Source organism: Triticum urartu, chromosome 2 (assembly GCF_003073215.2).
Source record: "Triticum urartu cultivar G1812 chromosome 2, Tu2.1, whole genome shotgun sequence".
Lineage (NCBI taxonomy): Eukaryota > Viridiplantae > Streptophyta > Magnoliopsida > Poales > Poaceae > Triticum > Triticum urartu.
Window position 1 is genome coordinate 64,186,611 of NC_053023.1, and position 16,591 is coordinate 64,203,201.

The 16,591-nt window shown below is 49.2% G+C and overlaps 3 protein-coding genes across 3 annotated transcripts; 1 reads left to right on the forward strand and 2 right to left on the reverse strand.

Annotated features, from left to right (window-relative positions):
- Positions 1-1,605: 1,605 nt before the first annotated feature.
- Positions 1,606-3,447, forward strand: LOC125535776 (inactive beta-amylase 9). The gene is made up of 3 exons (XM_048698849.1): positions 1,606-1,854; positions 1,944-2,438; positions 2,519-3,447. The coding sequence occupies exons 1-3, from the start codon at positions 1,642-1,644 to the stop codon at positions 3,383-3,385; spliced, it is 1,575 nt and encodes a 524-aa protein (XP_048554806.1). The 5' UTR covers positions 1,606-1,641; the 3' UTR covers positions 3,386-3,447.
- Positions 3,448-3,755: 308 nt separating this feature from the next.
- LOC125535774 (tubby-like F-box protein 11) lies at positions 3,756-7,589 on the reverse strand. Its single transcript, XM_048698848.1, has 6 exons — positions 6,897-7,589; positions 6,100-6,187; positions 5,890-6,019; positions 5,625-5,762; positions 4,424-4,863; positions 3,756-4,149 (listed from the first exon to the last, which is right to left on the reverse strand). Exons 1-5 carry the CDS (start codon positions 7,233-7,235, stop codon positions 4,428-4,430), a joined length of 1,131 nt encoding a protein of 376 aa, XP_048554805.1. The 5' UTR covers positions 7,236-7,589; the 3' UTR covers positions 3,756-4,149; positions 4,424-4,427.
- A 1,775-nt stretch (positions 7,590-9,364) lies between these two features.
- Positions 9,365-13,802, reverse strand: LOC125535777 (sodium/hydrogen exchanger 2-like). The gene is made up of 14 exons (XM_048698850.1): positions 13,177-13,802; positions 12,948-13,066; positions 12,235-12,332; positions 12,040-12,099; positions 11,899-11,945; positions 11,573-11,767; positions 11,430-11,476; positions 11,279-11,345; positions 11,087-11,187; positions 10,891-10,992; positions 10,651-10,789; positions 10,513-10,575; positions 10,290-10,373; positions 9,365-10,167 (listed from the first exon to the last, which is right to left on the reverse strand). Exons 1-14 carry the CDS (start codon positions 13,354-13,356, stop codon positions 9,853-9,855), a joined length of 1,617 nt encoding a protein of 538 aa, XP_048554807.1. The 5' UTR covers positions 13,357-13,802; the 3' UTR covers positions 9,365-9,852.
- Between the last annotated feature and the right edge of the window lie 2,789 nt (positions 13,803-16,591).

The following is a 16,591-nucleotide window of genomic DNA, read 5'->3' on the forward strand; positions in this document are numbered from 1 at the left end:
GTGCGGTTCTACCGCTCGTTACCTAGTGCAACAGGACCTCACCTGGCTTCTACCGCATGAGCGGTAGTACCGCACTAGGGAGCGGTAGTACCGCAGAGCCTTGCGGTAGTACCACGTCTCGCGGGCTGAGTGGGTAGGTAATGGTTGGATCTTGTCCCCCACTATATAAAGGGGGTCTTCTTCCCCAAGAAGACTACCTCTTCCCTCCCCAAGCTCCATTTTCGTCCGATCTCTCTCCCTAGCCAATCAAACTTGTTGATTTTCTAGGGATTGGTTGAGAAGGCCCCGATCTACACTTCCATCAAGATAAATTTGATTCCCCCCACTAATCCCTTGCGGATCTTGTTACTCTTGGGTGTTTGAGCACCCTAAACGGTTGAGGTCACTGCGGAGCCATATTCCATTGTGGTGAAGCTTCGTGATGCCGTTGGGGGCCTCCGATTAAGTTGTGGAGATTGCCCCAACCTTGTTTGTAAAGATTCGGTCGCCGCCTTTAAGGGCATCAATAGTGGAATCACGGCATCTCGCATTGTGTGAGGGCGTGAGGAGAATAGGGTGGCCCTAGTGGCTTCTTGTGGAGCATTGTGCCTCCACACCGCTTCAACGGAGACGTGCTTCCTCTCAAATGGAAGGAACTTCGGTAACACACCCTCGTCTCTACCGGCTCCACTCTTGGTTATCTCTTACCTTTACTTGTGCAAACTTATATTGTGTTGTATCCCTTGCTTGCTTGTGTGCTTGTTGTTGTTGCATCATATAGGTTGCTCACCTAGTTGCATATCTAGACAACCTACTTTGATGCAAAGTTTAATTTGGTAAAGAAAAGCTAAAAATTGTTGGTTGCCTATTCACCCCCCCCCCCTCTAGTCAACTATATCGATCCTTTCATGCATCAAGGGAGGTTTTCATTCAAAAGGTACTACCAGCTATTCAAGCAGTTTGGCCTCAAGAGCTCGCTGGTGAGACTATATGGATCCAGCAAGACAATGCACCCTCACATGTCCCAAGTAATGATCCGGGTTTTCTTAATGTTGTTGCCCAAACTGGGCTTGATATTCACCTCATGCAACAGCCTGTGAACTCACAGGATATGAACGCTCTAGACCTTGGCCTATTTTCTTCACTACAGTCCATGTCAGATAGGCTAGTTTCTAATAATTTAGATGAGCTAATCAATAGTCAAAGTAATTTTCATGACAAATCTGTTCAACAAAATTGATAAGCTAGAAGTCCATCATCTGATGACTTGAAATAGCTAGAGACAGAAAATATAATCACCACTTTAGAGACCAGGACTCATTCATCAAGAAAACACCTTATTTATGCAACAGATCACCCATAGTCATGTTTGTCATTTAACCACCACAGATTGTTCATACTAAATGGACGTTGATGCTCCCTTTGAGACTCTTTGGAAGGTAATTTTTTTGGATTAGTGGCACTAATAATAGCACGGCACCCCATTTCCCTAGTAGATTTCCTAAAGTTAAACATAGTCCCCACGTTCTGTCCACCCCTTTTCTTTGCCCTTTCCCGCCAGCAATCCCCATAAATACTCCCCGCCGACCAACGGATGCTAGGCTCAACACGCCGAGGAAAGCGCCCCCGATCGAGTTCCCCAACCGGGATTGGTTGCCATCCATGGATGCCCTGCAGACGCAACACGCCGCCGCGGCAGCGTCGCCGGCGGCGAGGCGCCTCCGAGGAGGAGGAGCTGCGCCGGGGAGGGTGGAGTTCGGACGGCCGCGGCGCCGCGGCAGCGCGAGGGACGTCCTGAGCGTCGCCGGGCCCGGCCGCTTCTCCGGCCAGGCCGCCGGCGCCGTCGGCGGCGGCGGCAGCAAGAACAGCCTCGAGGTGGTGGTGGTGCTTAATTGCAGAATGTGCTTCAACTAATTAAGGCGCGAATTATTTTGACGGTTGGAACGCTGCGTGCATGGTGTCAGGTGGAGGACGTGGGCGCGGTGCGGCTGTTCGTGGGCCTGCCGATCAACTCGGTGACGGACGGCGCGACGGTGAACAGCGCCAGGGGCATCGAGGCCGGGATGCGCGCCGTGAAGCTGCTGGGCGTGGACGGCGTGGAGCTGCAGGTGTTCTGGTCCGTGGTGCAGCCGGAGTCGCCGGACAAGTTCTCGTGGGCCGGGTACCGCGCCGTGGCCGACATGGCCCGCGACGAGGGCCTCAGCCTCCGCGTCTCCCTCCGCATCCACGGCTCGCCGGGCGGCAGCGTCCCCAAGCTCCCGTCCTGGGTCGGCGCCGCCGCCGCCAAGGACCGCGACATCCTCTTCACCGACGGCGCCGGCGGCCGCCACGAGGACTGCCTCTCCTTCGCCGTCGACGAGCTCCCCGTGCTCGCCGGCATGTCCCCCCTCCAGCGCTACGAGGCCTTCTTCCGCAGCTTCGTCGACGCCTTCGACGACCTCTTCGAGTCCACCATCACGGTGCGTATCTCAAGATGTCATGCCAATGCCTCCGTTTTGTCATGCATTTTGAACTGTTAAAGACGATCGATGGTGCTCAGGACGTGACGGTGGGGCTGGGGCCGAACGGCGAGCTCCGGTACCCGTCGTACCCGCCGGGGAGCGACGTGACGCAGTTCATCGGCGTGGGCGAGTTCCAGTGCTACGACAAGTACATGCTGGCGCAGCTGAAGCAGCACGCGGAGGCGCTGGGCAACCCGCTGTGGGGCCTCTCCGGCCCGCACGACGCGCCGGGGTACAACGAGTCGCCGGACTCGAGCGAGTTCTTCCGCGACCACGGCTCGTGGGACAGCCCCTACGGCGACTTCTTCCTCTCCTGGTACGCCGGGAAGCTCCTCAGCCACGGCGACCGCGTGCTCGGCATGGCGAGCCGCGTCTTCGGCAGCAAGCCGGTGGAGCTGTCGGCCAAGGTGCCGTTCATGCACTGGTGGCACGGCGCGGCGTCGCGGCCGGCGGAGGCGGTGGCGGGGTTCTACAAGAGCAACAAGAAGAACGGGTACAGCCCGGTGGCCAAGGTGTTCGCGCAGCACGGGTGCACCATGGTGGTGCCCGGCATGGACGTGTGCATGAACAAGCAGCAGCGGAACACGGGGTCCAGCCCGGACAAGCTGCTGGTGCAGATCAAGAACGCCTGCCGGCGGCACGGCGCGCGCATCGCCGGCGAGAACGCGTCGCTGGTGATGACGCACACCAGCAGCTTCTCGCGGATCAAGAGCAACATCGTCACCGTGGAGCGGATGCGGCCGTCCTTCTTCACCTACAGGCGGATGGGGGCCGAGTTCTTCTCGCCGGAGCACTGGCCGCCCTTCATGGAGTTCGTGCGCACCGTCGTCTGCGGCGAGTGGGACGAGGACGACGAGATGGCCGCCTCCGTCTCCACCTACGACGAGCTGCCGCAGCCAGTTTGACGCCTTTTTCGTTTGATTGGTTCATGGTTACCTTGATCATCCATCAGCCCAGATGAGATGAGATATGAGATATGAATATATGATCCGATCCAATTATTAATAATTGGATCGAGAGTTCAAGTGTATATGAATTTCATATTTTTCTTCATTTGATGAGGCTGCTGTATTATGGTTATACTGTCTCAAGATGAGACTTTTTTCATGATAACTAACAAGATATAGGTCACTGCAAATGCAAATGCAAATTTGTCAACTGATGTTGGAATTGTCATGGGTCGTGTTAATTCAGTTCCCAGTTTTCCCGGCATCCATATCATTCAAAATTGTAATTACCGCCACTGAATTTACAGTGAACCGAACTGCATCCCGGTTTGACAAAATTCTCTAACCTTGCTGTTAAAAAACTGTTTCCAGATAGCCATAAAACATTACAAATATTTCTATAATCGACAACTCAATGAGGTTGCTGGGTAACCGCAAACACGAAACACAAAAATAACTTGTTTTGTCATCTGCGACGAACCAGGTAGAAAATCATGCTTCTACCAGGGTATTTCCAATACACATACAACTGGAGCAAAGAAAATTGACTTTATCAGGAACAAATTTAACCACACCCAGCTAGACTGATATTTACATTATGATATCATTTGACAGGATATCAAGCTCTACAACAACCTCTCCTCCTCCGGCTTCTCATATCGAGCATCAAATTCTGGATTATGCCAGCAACTCCCTTCTACATTCTATTGGTTGTTCGACACCTGCAGGTAAAATGATGCTTCAAAGTCAGGTTTAATATAATGTATTTGTCAGGTAGGTGACACAATCTGCAGGTCGGGTATGCTTAACACCCAGCAAAAATGCTGGATTGAAGCTAACTCTTCTTGCGTCTGAAGGTCTCCAGAAGTTCGAAGCAGCTCGGATAAGAGTGTGACCAACTTCCAGATGTACCATTCACATATGATTCATCATCAAATTGTTCGTTTGATCGGCATGTCAGTAAACATGACACAAACAAGAAACTAAGAGACGCACCTCTTCATTCGCGCGCTAATTTGGTGTCGAAGCTGCTGAGGCAGATCGCAAATGCCTGAAACGCCGATACCGGGTAACGGTAGTCGAGTGTGAACAAGTCCTTCCCAATCTTACCAAACTGGAGGGTGGTGTCGTCATTCTCCTCGTTAGCTGGAGCACTCTCATCTGAAGCCACCAGCTGAAAGTTCTTCACTGATGCAACCGTCACCCGTCCGTGGAAGTTGAGGCACCAGCACCGCAGATGTTCGTGCCACCTGGGGGACTTGTTCTTAAGCACCAGCTTACTTTCCACTTGACTGGATAATGGGGTAATTGAGCTATCCATTCGAGATGATTTGGGATTGAAGAAAGGAAACGCAGTCTGCGTTGGAGCTGTGCCTCCATGTTCAATTGCTGATACAGGGATAGAATCCATGATACAGTTCATCCTTCTTGGGCCCCTACAACAAGCAAATATGCCTCAACATAATTAGTCTCTTAGTGATGCTTCTTACATGACGAAATTTACACTACTTACATGACAAAATTAGCTAGTGTCATGTGGTTTCGTTTCTTTGAAATGGAACCAGGGGCGAGGCCCCTGTTGATCAGAAATAAATAGTTAGTGGTGCTTCATACCTGATGCAATTACACTACTACAGTGATTAAGTTAGTTAGTGTTGCTTCATATGTGACATAATTACACTACTTATACATGATCAAATTAGTTAGTGCGGCTTCCTACATGATAATTTTGCTTACCCACTACCAAGACATGAAGTCTAAACCAGATTTTGCAAGATTTTGTATATTTCAGGTGAAATCACACTAAAGCAGCCCTCCCTCCTATGGTAATCCAGAAAACATCATTATTCCACTGTGGTTTTGGATCTGCTGATTTTCAGAAATTATAGTGCACTTAAATAACATCGCTATTTCTCTTCATAAAAAAATATAATGCATTTGGATAACATCGTTATCCACTGTGGCTTTGGAACTGCTGGTTTTCAGAAATGGAAATTCATTTAAAGTTTGTAAAAAGTAAGGTTGTTATCAGCACTGCAAATAGTAGTTATGGTCAGGGGTTACGGTGTTCTCAACATTTTTGGTCAGTAAATGGATTTGTATGCAAATAATGGCATATGGTCTCCAGAAAATATACAAAAATATGTGCGCACATATAATTTACGTAATGGAAGGGTTACCGCATAAGATTGCATACCTAGATCCCAAAACATTCACTTCATAATTAATTTGTATAACTGGATAGTCGCCAGCAGGCCATCTCTTTGGAACCACAGGTCCAGCATGAGGTGGATGCGCATCATAGACAGTAAACTTCGTTCTCAAGAAATTCGATCTGTCCAGTAAAGAGGAAATGTTACTAAATAGGTTTCTGTGCTTCAACATGCGATTTTGATCTTATGTATGTCGCTGAAGGAACTAAGGAAACTCGTAATTTTCAGATATAAATGTCAAAGGATCACCTTAACTTGCCAACGCAGGTTTGACTCCCCTTTGACATATCAGTCTTGTCAAGTGAAATTAGATATTCGGTGCATGTTGGCCTATGGTATTTGCGTGCAGCAAGTAGGAACTTCCCAGCATCAGCTAGTGCTGCACAAAGGAAAAGAAAAACCGTTCATGAACTAGTTAAGTAAAATCCAGACTGCATATGCCCAATGAGAAACGCATACCATCGGTCAGTTCAATGTAGAGGAAATATGTCTGAGTAGCTCGGTGCCTCCGAATGAAACATTTGATGGGAGCATCTCTTGGTCCAGGCTACATGTTAGAGAGGGTAAAGGTAAGTTCAAAGCAAACAAATCTACAAACAAAGGCACATGGTTTATAAAACTTGAATTAGACACCACTGTTCTAAAAATGACAGTCAACTACATCTGACAACATAGCTTTCCTATTAAACCCGTTTGACAATGACCGTTCGAACTGAATAACAGTTGACATTCGAAGTTTCATACTACTAAACCAACTCCTGATTGACCCAGCCAAACAACCAGTCATTATTTACTAATCTGACTTTTCAAGCTTGTTCCAAATACGGACGTATTTCTCGGTCTCAACTACTTTCAGGATTAAAAATAGAAAATAGAACAAACATGACAGAGTAGATGCTACCCAGCCTGAGAACTCTTTTGCACACAGACCTTTCTTTGACGCCTTCCAATCAGGAAAAAAGAAGGGTCGCTACGTTGCGTGAAATGGTGGACATCAAAAGGCACTCACACAATTCTAAGAAAGAAAAAGTGAACACAATCGCCATTATTGAAGTTTGCCAAAAATAGACGTTTCATCGACTAATTGCTCTTGAATTGCTACTAGACAATAGACAATCTCATCAACAGAGAAAAACTTTGGTGACTAATCTGAGAACTTGATATGAACACCAGGCTGCCATGGAGTAGCAGCTGAATGAACAGCAGGGATGGCGATGAGGGGGAGAGAGGGATTCAGAGTTGCGGGGAGCGGCTACCTGCTTGAGAGAGATGGGGAAGGTGAGCCTGCCGGACACCTCGGGGACGCGGACGATCTCCCGGACGACGCCCCGCCAGGTCCGGCAGACGCCGGCGCACGCCACCACGTCGCGGCGGCGCGGCCAGCGCGGCTCCGACGCCTCGACCCGCGCCAGCACCTCCCGCAGGAGCTCCGGCGGCAGCTCCGCCCAGCAGCAGCCCTGCCGCGCGGCCTCCTCCCCCGGCGGCGCCACCGCCGCCACCCGCCGGACGCCGCGCGCCGACGACGGCAGCGGGCGGCGCCGGGCGATGGCGTCCACCTCGCCCCTCATCTCCCGGACCATGCTCCTGAAAGGCATCGCCTTCTCCGCCCGCCCCCCGGCGGCCAAATCCGCCCGATCCCCCGCCGAATCCTGCCAAGAAACCGCGGCTCCAAACAAAACAACCAAGGCCGGCGCAGAAAAGGTGCCGCTGGGATGTCAACGGATCGCAATTCTCTGCAGCGGCGGCATCAGTGTGATATGGACGGATGTGGGTGGGAGACGGTGGTGCTGCCTTTGGGTAGCGGCTTGGTGATATGCGTGGAGGGAGACGGGGACAAGGGATGTGGAGCAGTGAGGGAAGGAACAAGAATGCTCTACAAACAAATTTGTGGTGTGCCCAGGTGGCACCAAAATTGTGCTGGTGCTAATATACTACTCCAGCATGTCTGTGAGGACAAACTGGGAGATTCTGGTAGGAGAAAGTTGTTTATGGCAGTTTCTTCCCATGGCTTACCTGGTCAAATATAGTACTGCCAAGGTTCTGTAAGATAAGACCATTTCTTATTTCTTTCTTTTTTGCGGGAAAAGATAAGCCCATTTTCATGTCAAAAAAAAATAGGTAAGACATCTTCCTTTTCTTTTTTTTTTCTTTTTTGTTGTTGGAAATTTCCGTTTCTTTATGAATAGATGAGATCATTTTCCTTTGCTGAAAAAATGTGAGAGAAGAGGGAGGCAAACGTTCACATACACGCACATATACACTTTCATGTGAATGCACACACGTGCAGCCTACCCTGTATGAGCATCTTTGAGAGACTGGGTCAACGGATCTTGATATTGACAAAGTCACCACAAACGTCTCGTCACCTCGTACTAAAAAAATATCTTGACTTTATGAGACGTGCATGTGTCGAAAAACACGGTGTTTAATTTCTGGTGGGCTAGTGGATACATCCACCCTCCTAACCATCCAGCATCCAGATTTCGATCTCTCATCGTCTCCACCATCCTTTCCATACATCACGCGTTGGGAGGATTACGTTTCTTTCGTTTTAGGACCGTGTGTATTGTTGATTTTTATTACCTCTTTGCGTTGGAGGTGCTGTCACACAAGAGTAATACAATCCTCATGGCTCCATCCGCGTCTTTGTTGTACTATGACAAAAAAGTGGTGTCAAGTTTGTTTTGGTACATGGGTTCGGCAACCTATGTTGCAAGGGAAGTGTCGTGGTCAGAGTATATTACGGTTTGGCAACCTATGTTGCAAGAGAGGGTGTCCTGGTCAGAGCGCATCCAATGATGTATATACTTGTCACCTATCGGGGTCCACGACACGAAACCGTTAATGTTAGTTCAGTTTTTACGTTTTTCTTCTACAATAGGCACAGAGAAACGTCGAGACACAAAAGGTGGAGCTATGAGGGACCATTTCGGATGACCATGATGTAAACTTTTGGTCTTACCGACAACCTTTGTTGTTCATACTTACCCCTTCGTAAAACGTTTTTGTAAGGTATGCTAGCTTACAAAAACATCTTAAATTGTGGGACGGGGAGTATTACTTTATCTTCAATCCGATGTGCACATGATACGATTATTAAGTACTACCTCTGTTCACTAACGTAGGATGTTTTGGCAGTCAAAAAAAAAACAAGGTAGTGGCCATTTCGGAGTTGCCACCTAGAAGGTGATCTCTCATTTTTCCTATTTTGAGAGAGACTCTACTCTACTTGCACTAGCAGCAACCGGCCACCCGTCCATGAATTCGTGATGAGGAATGATTAGCCTCCCGGTGAGGGTAGTGTCACCATCCCATTGTCCCAAAAAGCATGGACATGCAACCAGTAACCATATCCACATTTATAATGCTGCCTCTTCTGAATGCTCACAGCACCGGCCTAACCAGCCAAACCCTTTGGGCTTTCCCGGTATGGGAACTGAATCTGAAACATGCCACTCTGGGCAACGGACCAAACCACCGAGCTCAAGAGGGTAAGCAGACAATAAATCTTGCAATGTACTGTACATTAACTAAATCTTGCTCAATTTGGCTGCTCCTAGTAGTATGTTGCTACAAAAGCAATGTTAAATGGGCCTAAATATGCTGCAGCAGCAGGCTAACACGGACACATATCGAGCTCCTCACAAAAGCAGATTTATGTTTTGACAGATTAAACAGGCAATTGCAACTCGGAGATAACAAATTTTTCGGCAGCATAACGACAAGAAGCAAATTCAGTGCAAGATAGATAGATAGATAACTTGTCTGAGATGAGTTCTTTGTAGCAACCAGGCCACAAGATCATCACTCATCTGGCACAACTTGGCAGGGTACACACCAATCCATTAGGAGATTATAGTTAAGGGTAGATGCAGGAGGTCAGACGCCTGCCTGCCAACGGAGATCTCATAGGATACAATTGGCTTGTTAATCTACATACAAAACTGTACAGGCTTTGTCGTAACCGATAAGGCGATGATGATACTCGCATCACCGTTACTAGGGTTCATCTTCCTGTCGGTGCCGCAACCAACCGTTCATCTGAACCATCATCGGAGGGCCGCCTTCTTCAGCCTTCCGAGTCTGCCAAACGCTATAATATTACCGGAGACTTCGCGTTCTTCTGAAGCTGTGACACTTCCTTCTCTTCCTGTTACAGTTCAGAGTGTCTCCTGAAGCTGTAATGGCTTCTCCGTTGCTTCTTCGCGACGTTCATTCCACGAGTACGTTCGGATCGGTGGGTGATCCTGGGGAGTAGGGCACGAACCCGCGCCCTCCGAACATCGGGCGCATCAGCGCGTCGTCAAACTTGCGCCAGTAGTAGTGGATGGTGTGGGTCGGCTTGGTGATGAGCATCCGGAGGCTGGAGGGCCTCACGATGGGGAGAGGCGCCTCCAGGTCCGAGCCTAGCTGGCTTGTGAGGAGAGGAGAGTGCAGGGACTTCGGTGACGCGGGATCTGAGGCGGCGCCATTGCTCGACGCGGGCAGTAGGAACCGGATCAGAGGCTTTGTCAAAATGCCAAACAGCTGGTAAACACGATACATACATGATGTCAGATGGTTTCAGAACAGTCGGCACGTTCAGAATGGCCTCAGGTGATAAGCTGATACACTGCATTGGATAGGGATTGCAACATGAGATGGCTCACCATAGTGCTAAACAGAACGACAGTGATGGTGCTGGTGATCATTATCGCGTTGCCGTGCAGCTGTGTGTGACCAGATCTTGTAAACTGCAATTCCAAGGCAAAGTGTTAAGTTTCAAATACTATTCATGGCCTCTAATATGCGAAAAAGGTCTCCCGTATCTAATCCGTGGTCAAGAGGGGGAAAAAGAATTAGAGATAATGTGAGAAAGGGTTTAGAACCAACCTTATTGTAAGCAAGAGCGATCGACACAGCTCCTCTCATCAGCCCAGCCCACCATATTACGATCTATCAAAAGAAATTCAGTTATCAGATGTTAACTCGATCCAACTGCCAGATAGTCTAATGCAACAAAATACTCACTTGCTGCCTCCAGCTTATTTTTTCGAGCTCCGTCTTCTTTGTCAGGTTGGATAAGAACGAGAGCGGGAAGACGAAAGCAGCTCTTCCAACCAGAACCAACCCGAGCAAAATTGAGCTTATTCCAATGGATTTGCCGGGGCTGCAAGAAGAAAGACTTAGGACCGAATCTTTGGGGGGGGGGAAGGCCATAAATGAAAATTAGGCAATGCAGTTTAGAGGTGACAAGTACAAATCTCTGACCTGTCACTAGCAAATTTCCACTTCTCAATATCCAGTGCATCCATCCCAACATAAAGGAAGAGAAAAGTCTCAGCGATGAAGGACAAGGTTGCAAATGCATGCCTAAAGAGAAGAAAAGGCAAAAAAATTAGCCGGCAGTTTTTGACTGAACAGAAGATTACTTATATTGAAATAACAGACTAAGAACTATGATTACTTTGTTGTAACTCTTGAGCTCTCTGTCACGTTGTGCCAAGTGTAATGTGACATCACAATACCACAGAAGAATACAGTGAGGATACCACTCAAATCTAGCAGCTGCAAAGATCAGATAAACGGGGGAGAGTTCTTAGATTCAGACTACTACTGGTAGTGTAAGTTTCTATGTTGTATCCAACCAGAAGCACACCTCAGCTAGCATATATGAGAGGTAGGCCATGAGCATCACAAGTGCAACCTCACGGTCAGTAGAATGCCTGAAATAAGTTGAGCAACGCACCAAGTCAGTATCGCGCACGAATTTGATGCTTAATAAGAAAGAACTCAAGGGTTGAACAAACCTTCCTATGTATAACTTCTTGATGACGTATGCACTAAGCAATCCAGTCTGCCAATTGTGGAAGAAATGTTAAATCCATGTGGCCGGCGATCATTTAGCTAAGCAAAGGAGTGCAAAGGTGAGACTCCAGAATAATAAACTTACAAACACTCCAAGGAAGGTGCTTGACACAAATAAGTAGCAGAAGTTCCCCAAGAACTTCAGAATGACGATCGCGTCGATCTGGTTAGGATCGAAGTTCTGGAGCGCGTTGAAAAGCACGACCGATGTGGCATCGTTCACAACACCTTCCCCGAACACCAGACTGTACAAAAAGGGCGTCTCGTCCTGATTGAGAACCTGTTTTCCAGAAAAAATATGGGTAAACAGTGGATTGAGTCATGGTTTTACATGAGCTGCTAATTCAGATAATAATCATGGCAATTACTGTGAAAAAAAAGGAGAATCGTGAGGAAATTTTGTCAACAAACCTGTAGAGTGCAGACAGAATCTGTGGCGGAAAAGATAGCTCCAATTGCTGCATATGGGAAACATCAGAAAGAGATGAGGTTCACATGCTAATAGCCTCAGCTGCAGGGTGCAGGTTATGTGGAAATGCAATGACGGCTTACCAAGAAAATCTGATACATCCAGTGTCCCAATGTTCATCCTGCTGAATATCGCAATGGCAGCTGAAACGTAGTAATCGACGTCGTCAGAGAAGTCCGAGATAACCCCGCAGAACAGACATCTACTCATCTACTCTGCCTACAAATTCTCGCGAAGCAAACAGCGAGCAGATTTTGTGGAGGATGAAAGTAGCATACCAAGAGATATTGTGAAAAACGACATCATCGTCCCAACGGCACCAAATAGTGTGATTGTCATGAAATTCCGGAAGAACTGCTTCTTCTTCACCTGGAAACTGATGAGAAATAGTTATGAGAAACTGAGAACATTCAAATTTGTACTAACATTCAGAAGAGATCCAAATGCTGAACCAAAATTCAGCCTATTATTGATGGGGCAGATTCTTCTAGATACAGTCAATTGCTTAATGGGACAGGATTACTGGCACCCAGTAGTACATACAAGTATTAAATGCCATGAACAAATGGGTGGTCCTACTCACAGTAAAAAAGACAATCCTATGGAAATAACACCAGTAAGAACTGCAGATTGTTTATTTATCATTGTTCCAGGATGGAACAACAGTCAATATTGCCAATCAGCAGCTGCTGGATCCTAAGAAAAGATAAAATAATAATATACAGCTCCAGCAGCTGCTGCTGGCAGATCCAGATATGACAGCGAGAGGGACGGTAGAAACATCCATGTTTGGTAGGAGTATAATTAAATAAAGAACATAAATTCGTTTAATAAAGAACGCACACCACATGCACAGGCCATTTCTGATACGGTGGACAGCTAGGCTGGGCCGGGAACGGGAAGGAACGAGATCGAAGCACACGCGAGAATCGATCGAGATTCGACGGAAAAGTTCAGTGAGCTCAGAGGAATGAATCCTTGGTACGCTTACCCGGCGTTGAAGATGATGGGAGGCAGGAGGTAGATGAAGAAGAGGTCCTCGCTGAAGACGAGCACGTGCGAGCTCTTCCCCTTGGTGGTCATCAGGATCACCACGCCGGTGCACAGCCCCTGTTCGTCCGTCGGTCCAGGATGAAGAGGAAGGGGGACAAGCATTAGCGACGGCGGCCGGCCGAGCAGAAAGAAATTGGAAGGTGAATCGTTAATGGGAGGGAGCTTACGATGATGAGGGCGGTGATGGACTCGTTGAGCCAGCGGTTCTCCTCGAGCAGGTGGCCGAGGACGATGCAGGCGCAGAGCAGCGCGACGAAGAGGGTGATGGAGACCACGGAGGCGTGGTCCGAGGTGCCCAGCGCGCCGCTCAGCCGCGCCAGCTGCGCCGCCACCACTTGGTACCCCATCCCGCCGCCGCCTGCTGCTCTTCCGTCACAGAGAGGGATTCCGGGGAAATACGCGAGCTTTGGGTCAAATCAATGGCTGGCTCCGGCGGGAGGCGGCTAATCCCGAAACGAATCGGCGGGGAGACGAACAACGAAGCTCCTCCTTGTCTTCCCCCGCCGGCTCCTCCTGCCCCGTCTCCGCCGCTGCTTCTTCTTCCCCAGGTCCGGGGGGTGGGGAGGGAGGGAAGAAAAGAATAGCGCACGGGAAACTCGGGGGAAGAAGAAGAAGAAGCAGAAGATGCGCAGCCGCGGGCGGGGGCGAGCCGGCGGATTCCGCGACGGGGAGGCCGGGATTCTTTTCTCGGGCTGGCTTTTGGCTTCGCGCGGGCGGTATCGGAAAAGGTTCCGTCGTAATTTGGGTGGCTCGGCTGGTATTTAAAGCCGCCGGAGGAGGGAGGAAGGAGGAGGGGGCAGGCTGGGCTGGATCGTTTGGGCGGGGGGACGCGTGGTGGGTGGCCAGGGGCGCGCGACGGTGGTTGGGGTTCGGGGGCGGAGCGGCGGATGGGGGGCTGACGTGTCCGGCGGCCTCGTGCCGATCTGGAGCGCCCAGGTGGGTCGCCGGCGTCCACCCGTGTTCCCGTCGTGACAGGGTGGTCAGTTCCGGTTTCGGGTGTTTCCCTCTCCCCCTATCCATGGCCAGCGGTGGGGTTCGTTATTGTTGTGTTCAACTTCTTTTCCTATAGCCGAAATAGACCTAGACCTACTACCCGGGTTAGTGCAACGTTGAGTCATTTATTTTGGAACGGAGGCCTATGAAAATCAGCATTTCTCGTTGGGCCGTGTCAATAACATGAAGAAAAAACGTTGCTGCGTTTTCAAAAACACCCATGTAGGAAACGTTTGTGTGTGCACCCGTTCATTGTCGGTCGTGGCAAAATGGTCGAGTGAGAAAAGTGGGACCTGTGCAGTCTGCAGCTCGAAGCAGACCCCCCGAGTCACCGCGACATGGTGTCTGTTCGTTTGCGATCTCCAAATCACTTACCTTCGTTATTGAAGCACCGACATCGTCAAAGCCTTGTCGGTATTGGATCTAGCTACATCGAACCAATTCCCTTGTAGTCATGGTGCCTCGTCGGAGCTCGCTGGCGTGAGCTCGAGCCGCACCATGGAGTCACCACGTCGATGGCGCTAAGCTTTTGTTGGGACATCTGGGGCCAAACTTCTGCGGGGGCATCTAGGGCAGACGGTAGGGCGTCTAGAAGGAGGAAGGGGGGAGGAGTAAAGCGAGGGGATGCTCGAGAAGAGAACAAACACATGGGATGCATTCATGATGCAACAGAGAAGGGAGTGGGGTGTGTGTGGCCATGAGAGGCTCCTGGCAGAACAAGCGGCCCAGCTGATATTATTTGCTCGATTAATCAGTTGTTTTGGAAAAAGGTTTTCTCTTTCTTTCTTTTTTCACCTTGTATGAAATGCAAATGTTGTATTCAGCACATATGTTCATTTGTCATCAAATGCTTGCTACTATAGGCAGCTTGCCTTCTTAAGCAACTCTAGTAGTTTGCTGTTCGCCGTATAGGCGATCGTCATCCGCCATATGGATATGAAGCCCGCGGCGGCTTTGCGCAAAACATAGATGCACAAAGAAGGCAACCTTCATACTTTTCATACGTGTGCACCCCACTTGTTATTGACTACAATTGTTCTTCCCCAAAATCGAAAATCCAGAACACATATGATTCCATATCAGTTCGATTTTGTTTCAGTCGCCACAGCCACCGCCAACGTAGAATGGATGGCTAGGAAATGCGCCTTTGCAGCGTCATCCCAGGACAAATGTTCGTCCATCATGATGGGCACAGAGGCATATCATCTTGAGATTTACGAAGTCATCGTAGACGCCACGTCATCGACGGGAATATCTCCTTTCATTGAAAACGCATCAACAGTAATTCTAAAATAAATTCAGAAATAATACGGCATCGGGACTTGAATCCATCACCCCATAATGTTAAAACGTGCATTGTAGGTGCATACAGACCATGGAGTAGTATGCCAAAAGAAAAGGAGCGCTGGCGCTAGCAAAGTCCTGGAAACTTGTGGGGTTTCCTTGTACCCCCGCGCCGCAAATTAGTAGAACTCTCTAGCGAAGCCAAGCTTTTGGTGCGTGGAACTATCCATGACCCAATGCTGTGTGTGATTACGATAGCGCTAGCTACCTGCAAATCACAAGAAAGTTGATGGATGGAGTCTCCGGCAACAAAAACTAACAACTGGTTTTGTTATGTTCGCTCTTACTTTTATCGGTTTTATTTGTCCTGAGCACGGCCACATCATGCATACGTGTCGTGATGGACGATCTTTTCCTCGGAGATCATGCAGTGGTTGAGCACCGGGCGCCCTCGATCCATCCACGTAGCTAGCTACACGGCGTTGCATGGGCTCAAACGTAGTGATCTGGATTAAAAATTATGTCGACGATCTGTCGCTTTGTTGTTCAAGCTAAAGTGACGCACTGATGCATCATGCATGTATATCATCTAGCGGAAGTTTCTATCTAGCGTCACGTATCATAAAGATTAAAATACAAGTCACGCAAAAACTGATATGACAAAACTGAAAAGATAACAGAAAGCTTGACACCAATATCCGTCGTCTATCTCCGGCGCCACCACAATAGTCACTTTTTTTTTGAGACAACCTCGCATGCTTTATTCATTCTCCATAATGTTTACACGCAAAAATTCAAGATTTCCTGGCTGGCCCAACCACACATGCCGGCCAAATCCTAATGTCACACTAGTAGAAAACAGGGCTATGGTCCAGGCCGGCTCAGCCCATTAGTCCCGGTTCAGTGTAGAACCGGGACTAATGTGGGCATTGGTCCCGGTTCGTGAGCCCAGGGGGCCGGCCGGGCCACGTGGGCCATTGGTCCCGGTTCGTCTAGACCTTTTGGTCCCGGTTGGTGGGACGAACCGGGACCAATGGACCTCGCTCCTGGCCCACCACCATTGGTCCTGGTTGGTGGCCTGAACCGGGACCAAAGGCTACCCTTTAGTCCCGGTTCTTGCCACAAACCGGGACCAATGAGGTGCCTATATATACCCTCGCCCGCGAGCAGAGCACTCCAGTGCTCTGTTTTTCTCTGGCCGGCGAGGGGAGGGGTTTGTGGTGCTCTAGCTCACCTCCTATGCACATGAGGTGTTCGATGGAATGCCCGAGCCACACTACTTAAACTTTCTCCTATCGAAGCTCG